The sequence below is a fragment of the Symphodus melops genome (assembly GCF_947650265.1).
Source record: "Symphodus melops genome assembly, chromosome: 11".
Classification (NCBI taxonomy): domain Eukaryota; kingdom Metazoa; phylum Chordata; class Actinopteri; order Labriformes; family Labridae; genus Symphodus; species Symphodus melops.
In genome coordinates this window covers 10,448,984-10,467,811 of record NC_136701.1, presented here as the reverse complement: position 1 = coordinate 10,467,811, position 18,828 = coordinate 10,448,984, and the positions used below count along the sequence as shown (strand labels likewise).

The following is an 18,828-nucleotide window of genomic DNA, read 5'->3' as shown; positions in this document are numbered from 1 at the left end:
TGCCATTGAGTGCAGAGGTCCCATAAGCAATTTGTACATCAGAGTAAACCAAGTCCGAACCCTCAAAGTTATCTGTGTTAAACGCAAACGAGTATTCCCCTCAGCTGTTGCACAAATCACCTCACTTCAGACTCTGTGTCACCTTCCCAGAACAAATTCCCTTTATTTTTAGAAGCCCATCTGTCCCAGCGCTTGAGCTTGCTCTGTCACCAGGACAAAAGCTTCCAAGCAGCTTTGGTCTCTCCCAGTGTCCTTGTCCAGGTGTACTTGCTCAGCCTGGTGCTGTTGCAGGGTGCCATGTCCACTTATAGGTGTAACTGTACACCGTGTTTACTGCTTTTGGAAGTGTGTCCTGGCCTGGTGTGTGGCTTTAGGTGATGTGCCACTACAAAATGCTTGGAAGGTCTCAACCCAGGTGTTACTGCCAATGTAGCCATAGCCTGAGAGGACAGTGATGCTTTTTTATTACTATTATTATTATGCATTTATTATTATTGAGGAATATAACCGACGAGATCTATTTTTAATATGACTCCAAGTTTTGGAAAGATCATCTTTAACCCTTTAAAGAATCTTACTAGGGACTTCAGACTTAATAAAGAGTTGATGTCACAATGTAAAGTAGTATTATACACATATAAGAACTGAACTCACATTGCAGATATTCTTTGTTTTGTTTATACTTTTTTATCAATAAATAGATAAGGCACAACATCTCCAAAAGATGCCTCAATCAGCAATTTGTTTACTAATCTTGTGCTTTCTATCCACGTCTGACCTCTCTGAATAAATTATTTTAAAATGATAGATTCTGAATCTTATGTCCCCTAGTGAGGTGAACAAGGGCCGAGCTCTCAGTCTCCCTGCCTTGCTCATTGGGCATGCGTGTATGTGCTTTTTTACAGAGTGATGCAGTATAAGTTATGAAAATAACACCTGCTTTCTCAAAGAAGCTAATTAATGCGGGGCCTAACTGATGTGAAATAACAAGCAGCCCATTAGTACTGCGAGTGCTGGGAGACTACAGGGTGACGACACCCTTTCCAAACATTATAGGCATCATCATTAAATTAACATTTCTGCAGAGCTAACCAGAAAGTAAAAGGAAGGTTAATGCTGGTGAATGTTTGTGATGTTCTGGCTATTCATTTATTTACTTGTAAATTCAATGAAAAGGAAAGTTTTTGGTATTTTGCAATTCTAAATTTGAGGGGAAATTTTATCTTTTGGTGCATCTCTCATAACGGATTCCAAAGGAACATTTGTGCATCGCATTGAAACATTAGAACTAATGGTGCCAGGCTTAAAAAGGGTGTGACACTTAATGTTGTGTAAAGAGGGTGGTGTCACTCGGGGCACGTGTGCAAATAATTCATAAGAGACTTAAACAGTATTTATTCATTTCAATAAGTGTTTGTAATTGATTAATGATACCCGAGCAAAAAAATGAGCATAACAGGAAAAACACATTTTATTGGCTTTTTGCCTCCGTAAGCAAAGCCTCTTTTATTAATTGTTTTAGGTCCACTGGCTATCTGCCATAATCTGTTGGTTTCAGTGGAGGAAGCAAAATATTTGTCATGAAAGACCAGGCTGGCTCATTTTCAGAGTAGATTTACCAGCAGATAGTTTACAGATGGAAATGAGGCAATTTGTTTTCATTATTTTGTATTTGTTTCAACAGTTTGTAGCAACACTCACACTTGAATAATGTCAAACCTAGCCTTGTGATAACTACAAAAACTACAAATTCTGGTCAAAGCTATTTTGTTATTTTTACCTGTAAACGGGTTTACAGGCTTTTTTTTAAAACCCTGTTTTTACTAAACACATGAAATGCAGGTGAGCTTTTGTGGTCCCTCCACCAATTGTGAATCGGTGCCTGTAACACCTGGAATAACCTGTTGAATAAAACAGAAGTGAATAAAGTAGAGAGGTGATGTGACTTCCTGCTCTCAGCCAGATGATCTCTCTATTCAGAACATTTAAATCCGGACATGATTCAGAACTCAAATGTACTTCATAATTCATTTTCTTTTTTCTGAGGTTGCTGCTGAACTGATAACACGTCGGATCATCATATGTCACAACCTCATGGATGACTTCAGAGTCGCTGATTTGTAGCTCGCTCTCACGCTCCAGTGATTTTATTAATCCCTTTAGCCAATATCAAAACAGCCTCTGTGAAGAAGAACTAATGAACTTAACTGGGGTTTTTTGCATGACAATTAGAGTGCAATTAGCTGATTGGAGTGATAAAGACAGATAATCGCTGTGGAAAGTGCTTCTCTTTTCACTGCTGTGTTTGAATCCAAGGATTTCTTCAGACCTGTCAGCAGCAGCACTATTCACAGCTTCCTGATTACAGAGCTGCTAAAGAAAAGCATTCAATACTCCAAAACACACTGATCTCACTAATGCAGGTTTCTGATCTTGTTTTCTGCATGCTTTCAGATTCAATCAGTCTCTCATATGTTGCCATTAATTGAGGATTGTGTGTTAATTTCAGCACATTTCAGGCGCATATCATCAAATGCAGCAGCTTGGTCGGACAAGCCGATTACGTCACATGATTATTAGGATCAGCTCCTTTTATCTCTGATATAAATGAGGCTATTCACTCAAGGTTTCTTTATTTATCTATTTTTAAATAGTCTTTATTTCTAATTCTTAATTTCTTAGTAAATGTGTGTTTTAGTGCACAGTTTTTGTGACAGCATTTGAGGATCATAAAATAAATATTTTTGCAATCATTCTGTATCGATCAAAGAGAGATCTATGGAAGATATTGGCCAATATATATCGGTATGATTTTTCTCCTTGGTCCCTAAATTCCAGTATCGGTCAGGCGTTACTCTGTAGGGACGTTTTGCTGCGTCATTAATACTGTAGATGCTCTCCTCTGCCTTAATGCTTTAATGAGATGTTTAAGTCAGTGGTTGTACTGCATGCTTTATTTTTAAATCAAACTGGATGTTTTTCAGTTATATGACTAATATAACACTTTACAGATTCTTTTTGAAAGTCTAACTTAAAGTGGCATGTTTGTTTGTTTGTTTGTTTGTTTGGGTTTTTTTGCTAACCTGAGCCTTGAGCGCTGCCTGTGCCAAACTGACACTGAAGTGGTCCGCTATAGTCGCAGTTGAACCTAAGTGCCACAGACTTCTTTATTTGACAAGTTGGGGTTTTATATATAATAATTTCATATTATTATTATTCATTTTCTTTTTTAATTATTATATTTTTCTATAGCCAATGTTACCCAAATTGTTGACAACGAGAAAAAAAGTGATTTGAATGTGTACTATAACTCTCTAACATCTTTGACCATGTCCTGCTTCCTGTAGCCATGTTTCTCTGTTTCTCTGTTCCAAGATTATAACCTGTTTGATATTTGTGACAATGTAGTCTCCTGCTCTGCTTCTCTGAACATGATCAAACTGAATCAAAAAAGTTCACAGTTATGCTAGCTGGAAAATGAAATGATACTCACGTTTCTCTCCTTGAAATGCATACTGACAAACGCACTAACTGTACACTTTTAGGGCCCGTTGATTGCGACAGCTTTTACAAATGGATACCATTGAACAGGTGGCCGGTTGCCATCTCATCAGAGGTATTGCATTTTATTTATTGTGCATTTCTATCAGTCTCTCTTTATGTGTTCGTCACATGATTGGTTGTCTATTCACTCCTTCAAAATGACAGAGCTGGTAGTAAGGTGTGTGTGTGTGTGTGTGTGTGTGTGTGTGTGTGTGTGTGTGTGTGTGTGTGTGTGTGTGTGTGTGTGTGTGTGTGTGTGTGTGTGTGTGTGTGTGTGTGTGTGTGTGTGTGTGTGTGTGTGTGTGTGTGTGTGTGTGTGAGAGAGTCAGCGGGTGTATGTTGCCACAAATTGGGAGGCCTCTGTTGTCGAGGTAGTCAAAATACATTTGTGTAACCTCTGAAGATTTCAGTGACATGAAACACACACATACACACACACTGCTTACAGCTCTGCATTTATTTCTTCTTCTTTCTTATTAACCAGTAAGTCTATTGATTTAATAAATGGCCACCATTGAACAGTCTTTGGCATTTACAATTCTTTACAAAACCCCCATTTTGTTTTTGACCTCCTCACATGAACTCTGGTTGTCAGAGGGCAGCATTCACATTTCCCCACACTAAAAATGTCTTTACTAACAGGTCAAGTAAGTGAAATCTTCAGAGTTTTCAAAAATCTAACATTTTTATGAACTGAATATTTCAGTTTCATCATGTTTATTTTGTCCCTGTAATTCCTCTTGATCGCAAATCATGTCCCTCATATTGTGTGTACAATAGAATCACTAAAACCCATTCATCAAGAGAGCTTTTTGTCTGCTTTTGGCTCCTTTTTTTAGTTACACGGTTTGATGTGTTGACCATCATTGTGCACTTTTAGTGTGTTTTTTTTTCTTCATTAAAACAAACCATTAAAATATTAGAGATGCACATGCATGTACATGACTTGTCGATTGGTGTAACTATAGAGATTTTTTAATGCTAACATACATGCACTTTAGTCGGCTGGTCTTTTCTTTAGTTATGTGTTCTCATGCTAAGCTTGTAGCAAGTTCTGCTGCAGACATATTGCAGTCTGCGCCTCATTAGGAATCCAAAATGTCTATCCCATTACTGTATATAAAGATGGTTGACTAGTTCCACCTCCTCCTGTACAAAAGTGATGCCAAAATATCCCCGGTGATAGGTGCCAGCATCTTTTGCTGGTCACGCAGATTGGCGCCAGAGTCTACACAGAACAGATTAGCTAGTGGAGCTGTTGTATTGACATATCCCCCACTTTAAATTTGGGAACAGTCCACTACTGAACAGATTCTTGTTGTGGTTTGAAGCGTCCACACAGTTACGGAAAGCTTATGTTAGTGTTTCTGACGTCTTCTCACCATCCCTCCTCTGCTCTGATAAATGTTTCAAGATCACTGAAGGAGCCACATTTGTAAACTGAACTGTCAATTGCCATTTTTACTGTTGGGGTTGCTGTGGATTAGCGGTAGAGTTGGTCATTTCGGGGGTTCGATCCCCAGTTCCTGCAGTCACATGACAGTTTACAAAGCAACCTTTCCTATCAGTTTGTGTAAGTGTTGTGAATCGGTGAATGTGACATCTTGTGCAATCAGAAGACTGGCAGAGCACCACTTACCGCTTAACATGGAGCAGGTGAGCTTTTTGACTTATACTGCATCCAGTCAGTAGGGGGAGCTCTAAATGTTTTGGCTTCACTTTTGGATAGTTGTCCTGTCGTCCATCTTTTCACGCAGTCTGTGCTCTACATTCACATGTTTTATTTGAAATGCAGATATTAAATGACAGTTGTCTAATACTGCTGCTATCCTTTTTATTTTCTTTACCCAGCAGAGTATATCTGGTGGCCCAGGAAAGACAGGACGAAGTTTCTAATTGGCTTTGTGTGCAGGTGATGCTATCCAACTTCAAGCACTACAGCGTCACCGAGGAAAAAGAACGAAAGTTGGAACCACATGAAGAAGAAAAGAAAACGTTAGTCATCTCAGAAAAATAACAACTGCTGTACTATACTCCAAACCTCCTATACCTTTACAACCTGGTTTGGTATGATGTGTCACATTGATTTCATTCGCCTGTTTCCTTTCCTCTGTTTGTTTTTGATTAGCTTTTAGGAAGTCATTTTAGTTGAACCTTTAATTTTGTGTCATTTTATTTAATCTTATAGTATATTTGTGTCGATGGATTTTGTTTGAATATGGGGGTCATAGCCAAGAATATCTGCAAGTTATGTCTTCATCCTGTATCGGTGAGTGTAACAGAGAAACGATTGGATGTTTCATTCAGTCTTTCCAAAAATAAAAAAGAAACTCAGTGTGGAGAGACTCAGAGAAAAAAAATCAGTTTAAAGGAAAATTTCAAGAGGGTATCTAAGTAATAAATCTTAGTAGCTGTTTTATTTCGTGTGATGTCGCATTGTTAACCATAATTACCTATTTTTGGGCAATACAAAGAGGACTCCAATATTTTTATGGTCCTTTTTTATAAGTGTTGTTTTTGTTGTTTAGAAATATATATATATGCTATAACAAATTTCATATAACTACATTGTGAATTCAAACTTGAGAAAAAGAAATGTAGCTGTACATATTATTCCAGTCACTGCATATAACCAACTCAGTGAGAGAATAGCATATTTTTGTGATGGTGTGTCAAAAGAAAACATGTTATAGCGTGTGAATAGAAGAAGAAAAAAAAACTGTCAACAGTTATTAATCTACCTTTGTTTTGTGCTGGAAGACGACCCCAGAGACAGAACACACTTTTGCTCTGTAAATACTGAAGCTGAATAATTTTACAAGTGTCATACCAGCAAAATTTACAAACAGAGAGTTAAGTCGACACAGATTTAAAAGAATTACAGGAGCCTGACGGTATCTTTTGTTTGAACTGTTGAGATATCGGTGTCATTTCAAAGAAGAAGAAAAAAAAAAAGACGATTTAATCCAAAGCACACTGTACTTAGAGATGAAGATCAGAACTTGAATCAGGCATTTCACAGTGCTCTGTGCATTCTGACACTTTTATACTGAGAGGAACTTGTTAGTCGTACGTTCTTGTTTGTGTCATCCTGCTTGTTCCTGATTAATTTCTTCGGAAAGAAACAGAATATCTGGGCTCTTGTTACGCGAGCCCTTTTAATGCAACGCTTGATCTCTGAATCCGTTCTTTTTGAATGAATTAGGAAAAAGTCAACGTTTTGATACCATACCTCAGCCTTTGTGACTTCTGGCGTTTAGTCATCGGGCAGGTTTAATTTATTCTTGTGGTAAAAACAGAATGAAAACACTGAAAGGTTGATAAAGCGAATAATCATTGCACTGTGAGTAGTAAAGTACAGGCCTTTTTTCCTATTTGCACATGTATATGCTGGCTTTTCAAAACGGCCCTGTGCTTTGGGATAGTATGAAGGATTTATGGGTTAATGTATTCTCGGTGAAAGCGTTTGTGGCGTTGGAAATATAACTGATATGTTGCAGTGTACACTTGGATTTTTTTCTCTATTAGACCTACGTCTCATCTGAAGATACTTATACAGGGTCAACAGAGTACACTGAATGATTCACTATCTGTCGCTGCACCAGCTTTTACACAGTGTGTGTGCTAAATCATGTTACTCAAACAATTATTAATAATAATAATAATGATAATAATCATCATCATATTTTCCAGAGTGCCGTCCGTTTTTTAGAGTCATTCATTGAATGAGTGGTTGTTTTGTTCTGAAAGGACTTTACCTGCTGCAGATGTTTTTGTTGGTTTTTTTTACCCCCATTCTTGTTTGGTTTGATATGATTTCAAAACAACCAGGTAAAGAAATATGCTGGATTCTTTTACAGTAAATGAGACAAAGGTGTGATCAAGTAATAATTGAAACAGTAAAGAGAAAAAAAATGACCCTTGTAATGTTTAAATGTAAAAGAAAAATAAGAAATACAAATCTATAAAAAAAAAAGAAAGATGCTTCTTTGCTGATTTCAAGTTTAATGCGAGTTTCATTGATACTTTGTGGTTTATATATGAATAATTGTAATATACTATTAAAATGTACTGTGCATCCATTGCTTTCTCTCTTTCCATTCCCCATCCTCAGAGATCCTCCTTCTTTTTGTTGCTCATTCATGTATTTCATTAGTGTGTAAAGAAATCACAGTTAACTTGTAAACAGAGTGCTGTCTTTGATACCAGTGTAGTGGTCTTTGTTGTTCTCCCTTTGCTCTACCTCTCCTTCCCCTCATATCTACCCCCACCCCCACCCCCACCCCATGCTCTTTTTCTATCTCCTGTAAGTACAACAAGTAGATGTTATATAGGACTCATTAATATAATACTCGTAGTGAATAGTGGATTTAGGACTCAGTCAAGATAGACCTTTATCTTAATGATCATGTTATTCAGATATTTGCAGACTCTTCTTTTCATAGAGGTTCATTGTAATTTATTCCCTGTATGTTTGACTTTTTTGCTTTCTGCCACTCTCACATCGTTTCAGCTAACCAAAGCTCTCACGGTTGAACAATAGAGGAAGTGTTGCTCTAAGAAGGAATTGTTCACAAGGCATTATTTGGATCCCCACCCTTGAATGTTTTAAAAGGGGTGTGCCATACTACCTTAAATGCTAATGCTAGATATGCAAAACTTTAATTTGGGTTTACTTAGCAAGAGGGACACAAGCTAAAATCATGGACAATAGATGTTAGGTTTAAAACAGTCATAATTTTATAAGAAACATAGAAATGATTACCATAAAAGTCCAAATATCAGTGATAAAATAACTTTTAGCTTTAGAACTGTCCCAGATCTGCCACACGTATGCTCTCTTTATTTAAAATGTAGCATTATACATTCTAATGATCTTCATCTTAATTGGGAAATTGTTTTTTTTTGTTTGTTTTTTATCCGAAAACCCTGCAGTCCACACGTTTTTTAATCATAGAGGCATTACTGTAGAATAACAACAAAGGTTGGTGCTATATGATGCATCTACTGGGCAGAAAACTTCTTAAGGAATATGTTTAATTCATATTGGACCAGCACCACAAAGCCTTGATTGATGGCTAAGCCAAATAAAAGTAGCAAAGATTATACGTTCACAACCTGCAGCATGTCGTCCTCAAGAACCTGCTGGATTCACATGAGCAGCGTAACAAACCTGTTCAAACATATACGTTCAGTTAAGTAGTCCAAACGGTGTGTACACTCAATGTTTTCACTCCAGTATCATGTCACTAACCAAAATGGGAGGTAATACTGCAGTTTTATGAATTCACCTGGTGAACTCTTACAGTTCAATACTGTGACATGAACTGACTCATTATTCCATGTTGTATTTAAAAGAAGAAGAATCCTCTAAGAGACTGTAGAATGATTGGAAATAAAAGGGGTTAAATAAAATTGAGGCTTTTATATGAACTATAAGACAACAAAGAAAAACCTAGTTATTTATTACAAAGTTAGATAATCCAATTCTAAATGGCAACTAAACTGAACCATTGGCACAATAAAGTGTGGAACCATCTCAACAGAACAAAACTAATGGATACAATAGGAATAAACTATTTGAGTTGACCAAGTCACATAAAATATTTAATTATTATTCTGAATGGATAACAGTAAGCGTATGTCCAGTTCATTTTTTTCCTTATTTATCTGAATATATATCAAATGATGAACTGGTTCTCAAACATCCTACAAACTAAAGCTCATTCAGAGCTGGAGCTGAATGAAATTATCCAACAAGTGCTCGAATGTAGATTTGTTTTGTTTGTTTCACTCCCTTGTGGCTCTTAGATCATAATGAACTCTCTTTGACGAGAGAAGAAGAAGTCAATCTTGAAACCACTCATTTTCCCTCACACCATATGAACCAACTCGGGTTGTTTTGTGATCCTGTAGCTTGGACTTTAAGGTAGCATGGCTCTGTTGCTGTAATTTCATTTAATCTCAAACTGACAGCAGTTTACAGCTGATGAATGTTAAACATCTTAGTAGACTAGCTTATCCATTAGGGAGAGGGGAGGGGTCTTGGTTTAAAGAAAAAAAAAATTTAAAAGTCAACCTGAGAGGTGTTGACATTTGTAGTGTACTACCGTATCCATTTAAACTTGAATCTCGAGGCAAGTGCTAGGCAATGGCCAAACTATTTCTCTTTTGGGGGAATTCACGCCCTGAAATCACACCGACCTGTGAGGTTTCTGTCTCCTTGGGTTCTAATCTGTTTTATGAACAAAAAAATTGAGACATCAGTGATGAACGGTTTCAGGCTCAGTTAGTTAGACGGGCTTTCACGTTTCTGAGCATTTATACCTTTTTAAAGGGTTTTCCATAGTGTTTGCTGATGGTTTTAAACCAGACAGTGTGCCTTTATCTCTGGAAGATACCGGATACTGTCAGAGTGACCACAAATTTAGTTTCCCAGCCCACAAAGTGACTCACTGTACACACTGTAACCATCGTTGGCTCTCTTGATGGAGGATAAAATAAAGATGGCTTCATGTTCACAAATCTAACTGAACTCCTCAAGGTGACAGAAAACGCACAAGTTAAACTGTACTGATGTGTTTTGGGGTGAATTTACCCTTTAGTCCAAACCATTGCCATCCCACCCATACTCATTTTTAAAGATAAACACACAATTGCAATATATGTCTGTATATATATATATATATATATATATATATATATATATACATATATACATACATACATACATACATACACACACAAGTGTGTGTATGTATAAATGAATATATACTTGCAATTTGCACTCATTTGATTAGACTGGAGACCTCAGCTGTATACAGAATTGTCCTCACACACACACCCGTACATTATTAGTTTATGTTCACCCATGTCATGTTGTGTTCAGAGCAGACAGCTCGGCCTGAAGGAGAGCCTGCGAGCTCTTCAGAGTGCACGGACGTCAGTGTGAGGCTTTGCTGTGCTTCCATGTTTGTGCACAGAGCTCTCCACGCTGCCGTCGGCCCATTCCTAACACTTGCCCCCTTTTTTTTATGTTAACCGACTTTTTATGGCGAGAGACAGACAGACTTGACTGACATCTGAAAGCATCTTTCAGGTTATCATATGGCTTGCTTAAGCCCTGTTGTAAATTATACTAAAAAGAAAAAAATAATAATAATACATGGATGGGGGTCTCTCACATATCAAATGTGGAAAGTCTAATTTTATATTTGTATTTTCAAATAATAATATTGACAAAAAATGTCTGTGAAAGGTTTCCATCCTCTACTGTGGTCCAGAAATTGATGTGTCTGTCTGGAAAATAAATAAAATAAACTGGATTGTTATATGACTTGTTTTCATGTTTCATTGTATTTTTATGTGTACTTTAAAACATTGTATGTACTGTCCAAACAGCAAAGATCAAAATTCTTAATTATGAAGAGAACCATTTCACCAAACGCTTGACTTTTTATTTTTTAGGCATCTTCTGACATACCACAACTGAAAACTACTGAAACTTTGCATTAAAATGTATTCTACAAATGTATTTTCCTTTGATGCCACATTTTCACTCAGCATTTCAGCTCCAGGATCCTCTGAGGTCGCTCTCAAGTCAGCAGGATTAATAGATCCTGAGCTCCAAGATGCATTCAGGGGCCATGTGAACAATCGTGCTGGCGTGTTATTCTGCTGCCCCTCAGTGGTCACTCACAGCGCTGGGGAAAGAGATACAGCAGCATTTACGGATGAGGATCACAGCGTCCCATCAGTGCTTTATTTTTTTCCATCAGCGGCATCACATGGAGAGCATCAATATTAGCCAAGGCTCAGGGAATAAACAGGCTGAGGATGTGATGAGTAGATGAGCAAACAGGCTGCTGCATGACAGGCCTTTTAGAGGCGTACAATGGATAGGAGGGAGAGATATACACAGTGAAAGTATCAGGGTTTACCTCTGATGCGTTTGTCACAGTGTTTGGAGAATTTCATTTCACATGTCAGAAACAAAAAATCTGAGTCATAGTCTGAGGTGAAGCAGAAGAATAAATCAATGTTAAAGTATAAACAGTTTCCACAACATTCCCTCAAGAAAGACTTTGTCTCTTTTCTAAAGATTGTAAATGTTTAGATTAAACAGACTCCAGTATCTTGTAGTGGCAGACAGACAAAGACAATTATAGCAGCAATTGTTAGATGCAAAGATTATTAATATGCATACATATAATTTCTCATGGGTTTTAATACAAAGAGCAAACACTCTTTTGCTTTCTAGAATGCATTTTTTGAATGTTGAGCATAATGTTTGTGTTGCATTTCAACTCGGAGATCAGGTTTTATGAATGCTTGTCAGGTAAGACCAACAGGGTGACAGCTTCATCACTCATTCAGACATGGTGATCTATAACTCTGACTGAGATCAATACTGTTCCCAGCTCTGTTTTTCACAGCCGAGGCACTGCAAGTTTTAAATCACACTGCGGCCCCGAGTGTGTGTTTGTATAATGAGTGTAATGTTAATCCAATTGTCTGGACTGTCGTTTCACTTTCACAGAGAATGCTCTTGATATTTGGCTCTTTTTTTTTTGTCTGTCCAAGGATTGTGAAACTCCATCACAAGGATTATGCGTAGATAAATCACATAAACATTTTAGAAATAAGGATAATGATGTTTAAATGGATACTACACTTACAAACGTTCTGTCTTTCGATGGCTTTGTCCAGCTGATTTCGGTCATTGTAGTTAGCTGACTCACTACCAAACACTTGATCTGTGTTCTTAACTCACAGTCAGCCTAACTGGTTGACCTTTCCAGTCCACCTGCCTTTAATTAAGTGCTAATTAAAAGTGCCATTATGATCAGAGAGCTTGGCTCTCGTCAGCCCATAATACGACGATTCAGGTCTTTGTTGGAACTCTGCAAGACAATCAGGCGTCATTATGGAGCTAAATGTCAGCTCACTGCTCAAAAAGGGAAGCTGTTGTTAATGTGTGGCAGCAAAGTTTGTTTTGAAGACAAAATGTTGTGATATTTGAGCAGCAGGCACTACATTATGAATATGTATCATCATCTGTATCTTTAATGGGTTTGTATTTTACATTTTTACTGCTTAACATTGAACAAAATCGTCAAATTTGGCAAAGAGAATTCACCAAATATGGGCGTTTTGGAGCAGCATGTCACCAGCTCATTTGAAGGCCGTATACCTCACACCATCCGCTCTGTGTAAATTTCCCATGGGTCTTTGCTAACAGGCTGAATGTGACAGCTCCTGGCAAACAGAAACAAGCCACAGTGTGCAGAGGATGCAGCATGACAACAATGCTGCAGCAGCTGTGGAGGTGAAATGAATGAGCGCTGGTTCTAGAGGAGGGTCTGCTGTCTGAGAGGAAGAGGAGAGGGATGAAGAATACCTGGATGCCATGCATATTCATGCTGCAGGAGACTCACAATCCTCAGCCTGCGAGCCTGCGACACTTCAGGGCCCCTCAGCATTTTTTAACACTAATTAAGAGCCAGTCTGAGCTGCTGGCATGTTTAATTGCCAATTACAGGTAAGGTGAGCTATAGATGAAAATGACAGGTATTTATATGCTACATCAGCCTCAATAATCAGTATGTGTTTAAACCTTGAAAATGGGACTGGAATGAAAGGTTGGGAAGCATCCAGGATCCTCACACAAGCCTGGCATTGTAGGAATTCAAGTGCAATAATGAGCAATGTTCAATGGATATGCACTTAATTTTATGTGCATCACTAAATTATCTCTCCGCACAGCCATGTAATGGTTGCTCCTCTTTTGAAGCGTAAAATTTTTTTGACAGAGCTGTGTAATAGAGTCAATAGTTGATGTGCAGACTGCTGTGGATGAGGGAGACGAGGCACTCAGGTGGCTGTTTCCTCGCAGACTGCAGGCCTAATGTAGCCTTTGGCATGGAAATTGACGTGACATTGATGGGCACTCTCCCGCCAGCAGAGAGGCACACGCCTGCACAGCCTTCCAATTCACTAATAATTGCTGATTAAAAACTAGTTAAGAGTCCATGAAAACTCAAATGTGCATTAACCAAATGACCTTGTGGGAATGGCAAACAGGCGACAGCCAAGAAAGCAGACATGCGTGGAAACTCTGTCCCTGGACTGCTTTTGAGAAGGAAACAAACAGGGGGCCGCTGCCAAGACTATTGCCTTTCTTTCAAAAGGAATTTGTAATTGTTTCATAGACTTCATCTTTATATTTTTCAATTGTTCTTGAACTTTTATAAAATCAACCTTTTTGTTAGAGGAAATTGTCATCAGCTAAACACTTTGAAATCATCCCAAAGTGACGGATGTTACTTTAAAATGAAATCCCACAATCTTTGTCCATACATGTAGATACGGAAAATCTAATGTGAAGAACAAGTAGTTCATCCTTGTTTCTTGCAGATTCAGTCAAAGGAAATTTTCAATAAAATGTTTGTTTTCTATCACTGTTTACTTCATTACTTTGGACCGATCGTCTTGCTGCACCTCTAAGGACTTGGTGTTTGTTAAGATTTCAAGTGTTGTCTTATTTTTCATGGAAAGTTACAATGAAATGAAATGACTTAATAAAATATATTTTATGGATCAATTCCCAAATCTCTTGGGGATAATATAACAACAATCACTGTAATTAAGTAGGAGGCCTCAACATGAGGCTGATCAGATTAGCAAACACATGAAACACACAAAAAAAAACTTTTATCTCCAACACTTATCGGGCTGACACTCTGCTATTTTTTAGACTCAAAGTAATTACGGCCTTAATACCATGTCCTGTAAGCTGTCTGATTTCAGCAGTATGAAAAACACAAGAGGCCATAAACTAACTGACTCAGAAAATTCACATATTGTCTCTCTCTTTTCTCTCATATTATCCACCAGATGAGGCATTACAAGCTCACAAAGGCGGTCGCTTTTGGCCTCGATCACAGAGGATGCAGCTGTCTGTTCATTGTTCATCATCATTGTCTTCATGGATCTGATGCTGTGAAATCAATATCTGCCTTAGAGCAAACTTGTGTGCAGCAGACTGGACTGTAGAAGCAGGTGAGACCGTCGATTATCACCTGAAGACAGAGAGAAAATACAAAGTGAAAGCCTGGGGTTGGGAAAGGTGTTGGTGTTGATGGCATGATTACTGATGGATTAATGATTAGTTGGCTGGCTGCTGCAGATTCTGGCGTCACTTTCCAGCCTGTGGACTTTGCCTGTGAAAAATATTCCAGCGTGGTCCTTGTGCTCCCTCTCCTCAGGCCTGCCAAAACTATTATGACAGCAATTAAATAGATGAGAAATGAATAAATGTGTAGGTGGGAAAAAACGTTGACCAATCAAAAGGCACACTGCAGCGAATCCTATGTTTTCATACAGCAGTTAGAGGGTTGATTTATTTGCACTTTTTGCATCTGTTTTGCCTGAATTATTCACAACAAAACTACCGTAGATGTGATGCAGACTAAGGAAATTCTTGCTTTTTTTGCCATACATTTTAAAAATCAGTTAGAGAGATTTCCTCAAAAGGACTAAAATTTTGAGTTTGACACCTGAATATGAAGGTAAGAGCCGCATCACAGCACCTTATAATCCATTTAGGATATGTTATCTTCATTAAATGCTTCTATAAAGTATTGCTGTAAAATATACAAGGATCTCCATGCTTTTTGAAGCAGATGAAGAGCAGAAAAAATCAGTTTCACCATCTCTAAAGTCACTGCAGACACTCATGAGAGCTTTAGCCAAGCATGCATGAGAAGGAAATGATGCATTTCCACTGCTTAGCACTGCATACAGAGGTTTCTAAATCCGACACGAGGGGTGATGTGTGAAATCTCAAGTAGTTTCACATTACTGTATATCTGCGTGGAAAAAATGTTCAAGAGATATTAAAAGGCAAGGTCAATCTCAAGGTCATTTTATATCGTATCAATGAAAGCAGCACAGTCATAATCCATGAAATGCATGGCACATATGGCTAGGAATTAAGTAACAAATTAAATACAAACACAACATTAACAGCATTAAACACTGCATTATTCTTCCCCGCTAAAACTATTTTGTTTCAGAAATGAAGCAGTCTGTGCAAAGAAACAATTGAATTTCCTGTAGTTAAAACTTAATGGCCGCAATAAAATAAGGTGATATAGTTTCAATTTCTTTAAGTATTTATTATGCTCTTTTTGTGATGAGAGAGCGAGAAGCAATTCCAGGCTTTGGCAGCATGTTTTCACTATTTATGTTTTTTTTCTGTGTGTGTGTGTGTGTGTGTGTGTGTGTGTGTGTGTGTGTGTGTGTGTGTGTGTGTGTGTGTGTGTGTGTGTGTGTGTGTGTGTGTGTGCGTGCGTGAGTGTTTAGACAACACATACTCTTATCAATCTCTGCACAATAACAGAAAACAATTTGCTAATGTTTTGAAAATAGCTTTCCCTCGCCCTGCTCCAGCATTGAGAGATGTATGCACAATTTCATAAACACAATCAGCGCGCTGAATGGTGGCACTGATATTCTGGGGGGGGAATCTCATTATTGTTCCTGAGCTATGGAAAAGCAGTCAATGGGCCATATCACACAAAATGCCCCTCCTCCCCTCTTTCTTAGCGGTCCACCCACACACAAAGCTTAATTTCACTAGCAACAAAAAATATGCAGCAGTTTTCACAGGGAATATTACTGGTGACCAAAAAGAAATCATGCTGCACCCTGCACAGCCTGCAGGCTCCACTGGTGGCTCTCCTGCTCAGATCTCTGGACACACCACTGAGCACATAGTCTGTCTGTACTGCATTGTGTCATGTCTGATCTCAATAATCAATGAATCTTGATCTCTACAGTGACCTGTGTCCTGGCGTCTGTATGGATTTCCAGTCTTTTGTAACTCATTACCTCTTCACACTCACTCATGAAGAAGTGTGATGAAGAGAGGCCTCAGAGGAAAGCCTATAAACAGGAAATGAATGATCGGACCGGTGGGATTACATGCACAGAGACACAGCGTAAGTGACGAGACAGACTAGGGTGTAACTCCGTGAGCGTAAAAAAACAGCCTCAGTGATGGATGATGACATTCCAGTGTATAGTCAGAAGATTTCAATGAGAGCACATGAATCAAGCCGCCTTAACATGAGCTGCAGTTTACAGTGTCTAAGACAGACGTAAGATATCCTGTTTTGTTGTTCATAGCCTGAGAGAGGGATTGTTAAAAGTGTTGAGGTGTATTTGAATGCTAGTATCATTTTTCAATTGTCAACAATTTGTATCTTTGTAGGCCTACGCAATACACTCCTTCAATAACGTTCAGAAGTCACCTTCAATTCTTTATTTAGTCTTAACTTACTTTTAAAAAGTTATCACCTGATAATTTGTTTTAAACATATCCTGTATATTATATACTATTTATGTTTAAAGCAAATGGTCAGGGAACTATAGGCCAAAGTGCCAAAATGTGTCTGATATTTCAATCAATCAATCAATCAATCAATCAGCCTCAGCTGGATTTTGAACTGATTAACTGATTAACACCATATTTTGGACGGAAGAGTGTGTGACTTGGATCCAGCAGATGTTGCCCTTGAGCACCAGATAGATGCAAAACGTCAAATGTGTCCTTGTTTCGAGCTGCATTGTTGTGTCAGCACGTAGCGCTCTTTAGTCTGCTCGTAGCTTCACAATACATTTACACTCAAACAGAATGACCGTGATCTAAAACGGTTAACATTCAAATAAGCATGGGTACAATAGGTTATTCTTCTTTTCCCTAACATCATGTGAACATGAAGATATGGCTTAGACTCACGTGTCTCGCTCATTCATTGTAGACGGTCATTCACAGACGATATACTGAGTCAGGGGTCTCCAACCTCTCATCATCTGAGAGCTACTTAGAAAAAATAAAAGGGGCCAAGAGCTACTTGCGTCACATGCACACATTAGCTGAATAAAGCTATTGTTTCTACACGTGTGAAATTGCAATAAGCCAATTCTAATCAATAATCCTAAATACACACCAAGTTCCTAGAGAAAAACGTGAATATTTTATACTTCTTATTGTGCCACATAGTAAGCTATGTTACTAAAAATTGAAATTTGTTTTTATGGCCCAAATATATGAATAGTTGAAAGAGGTGCTTTTACTGTCATCGGATTTATTTTTTACATTTTTTAAACAGTCAGTCATCCTGCAGGCGAGCTACAGAAAACCTGCCTGCAAGCTACAGTACCAGTAGCTCCCGAGCTACCTGTCAGAGACCCCTGATATACTGTATTTCTGCTATATTAGTGTGTAAAATGTTGCACATTCTTCCTTTTGCAATCTAACTCTTGATGTTCTTGGCATTAACTATATAGGTTGGTATGTATTACTGTTGTACTGAAACAGTGAAGAGCTCATTCAAAGGTATATCCCTTTGGTTCATATCAAACTCACTGCTGCTAAATGTCCTCCTCTGTAAGTTATGTGTCTGTAGATGAAATATTAGAATGTGTCAGCATCAAGATAGACAGTCTGAAAACACACAAAATAACACCACAGACTGTCTTGCTGTGACATAAAAATGTTAAGGCTGCATATTGACAGAAAGTCATGCACATCATTTTGCTAGAAGTAGTCAACCCAATGTCATGTGTATTAAAGGCTTTGACGGTTCAGTGTTTTAAGGCTCAGGGGGAAAGTTGGGTTCAGGCCTGCAGTATTTTTTCTCTGACCCATGATGCTTTACAGATCGCTCTCAAACTCTGGCAGCACTTGACTGTGACATTTGATGATTTGAGGTTGATGGAGATCATCACAGATCACTAACCGTCAGGGGCTGTCTGCTCACCGCTGATATATTCCTCTCACAAAGCAGGAGATGCACATAGAAGATACACTGGTTTCTCTACTTGTAAAGGAAGAGAATCAGTAAAGGACTCGTGAAACTGTGTGACAACTGTTGATAAATTAAAAAAAAAAAAAAAAACTCTAAAAAAGTGTTTTTGAATTGTACAACCAACAAGTTTCTTCAGCTGTGATTTACAAACCTGACCAAAAGAAACTGAGTCCACAGATTGTTGAGCATATTAAGCATTTGTGATTTCTATTTTACTGGGTAAGTCCCTGCAGTACGAAAATAAATGTGAAGTTATGCATTTTTAAAAGTTTGATCCAAAAGGCAGCATGAGCTGGATGGAGTCCTTGAATACATTCTGCCTCTCATCAGATCAGAAATGAGGAAGCCTTTCAAATCAAATTTGAATTTATCTTGACCTGAATGACTGAGAACCATCTCAAACAAAGTA

At 38.1% G+C, this 18,828-nt stretch overlaps 1 protein-coding gene across 10 annotated transcripts in view; it reads left to right on the top strand.

Annotated features, from left to right (window-relative positions):
* The window catches only part of LOC306832179 (RNA-binding protein Musashi homolog 2), a 259,288-nt gene extending 251,663 nt beyond the window's left edge, over positions 1–7,625 (top strand). For 5 of the 10 annotated variants that reach the window (XM_079356626.1, XM_079356633.1, XM_079356629.1 and 2 more), the window contains one exon: positions 5,395–7,625. In XM_079356626.1, the coding sequence (XP_079212752.1) occupies positions 5,395–5,439 (45 nt within the window). In that variant the 3' untranslated portion in view covers positions 5,440–7,625. Of the gene's footprint in view, positions 1–3,545; positions 3,617–5,394 lie in introns of all 10 variants that reach the window. The other 5 variants (XM_079356634.1, XM_079356630.1, XM_079356632.1 and 2 more) reach the window with 2 other exon arrangements.
* Positions 7,626–18,828: the final 11,203 nt, after the last annotated feature.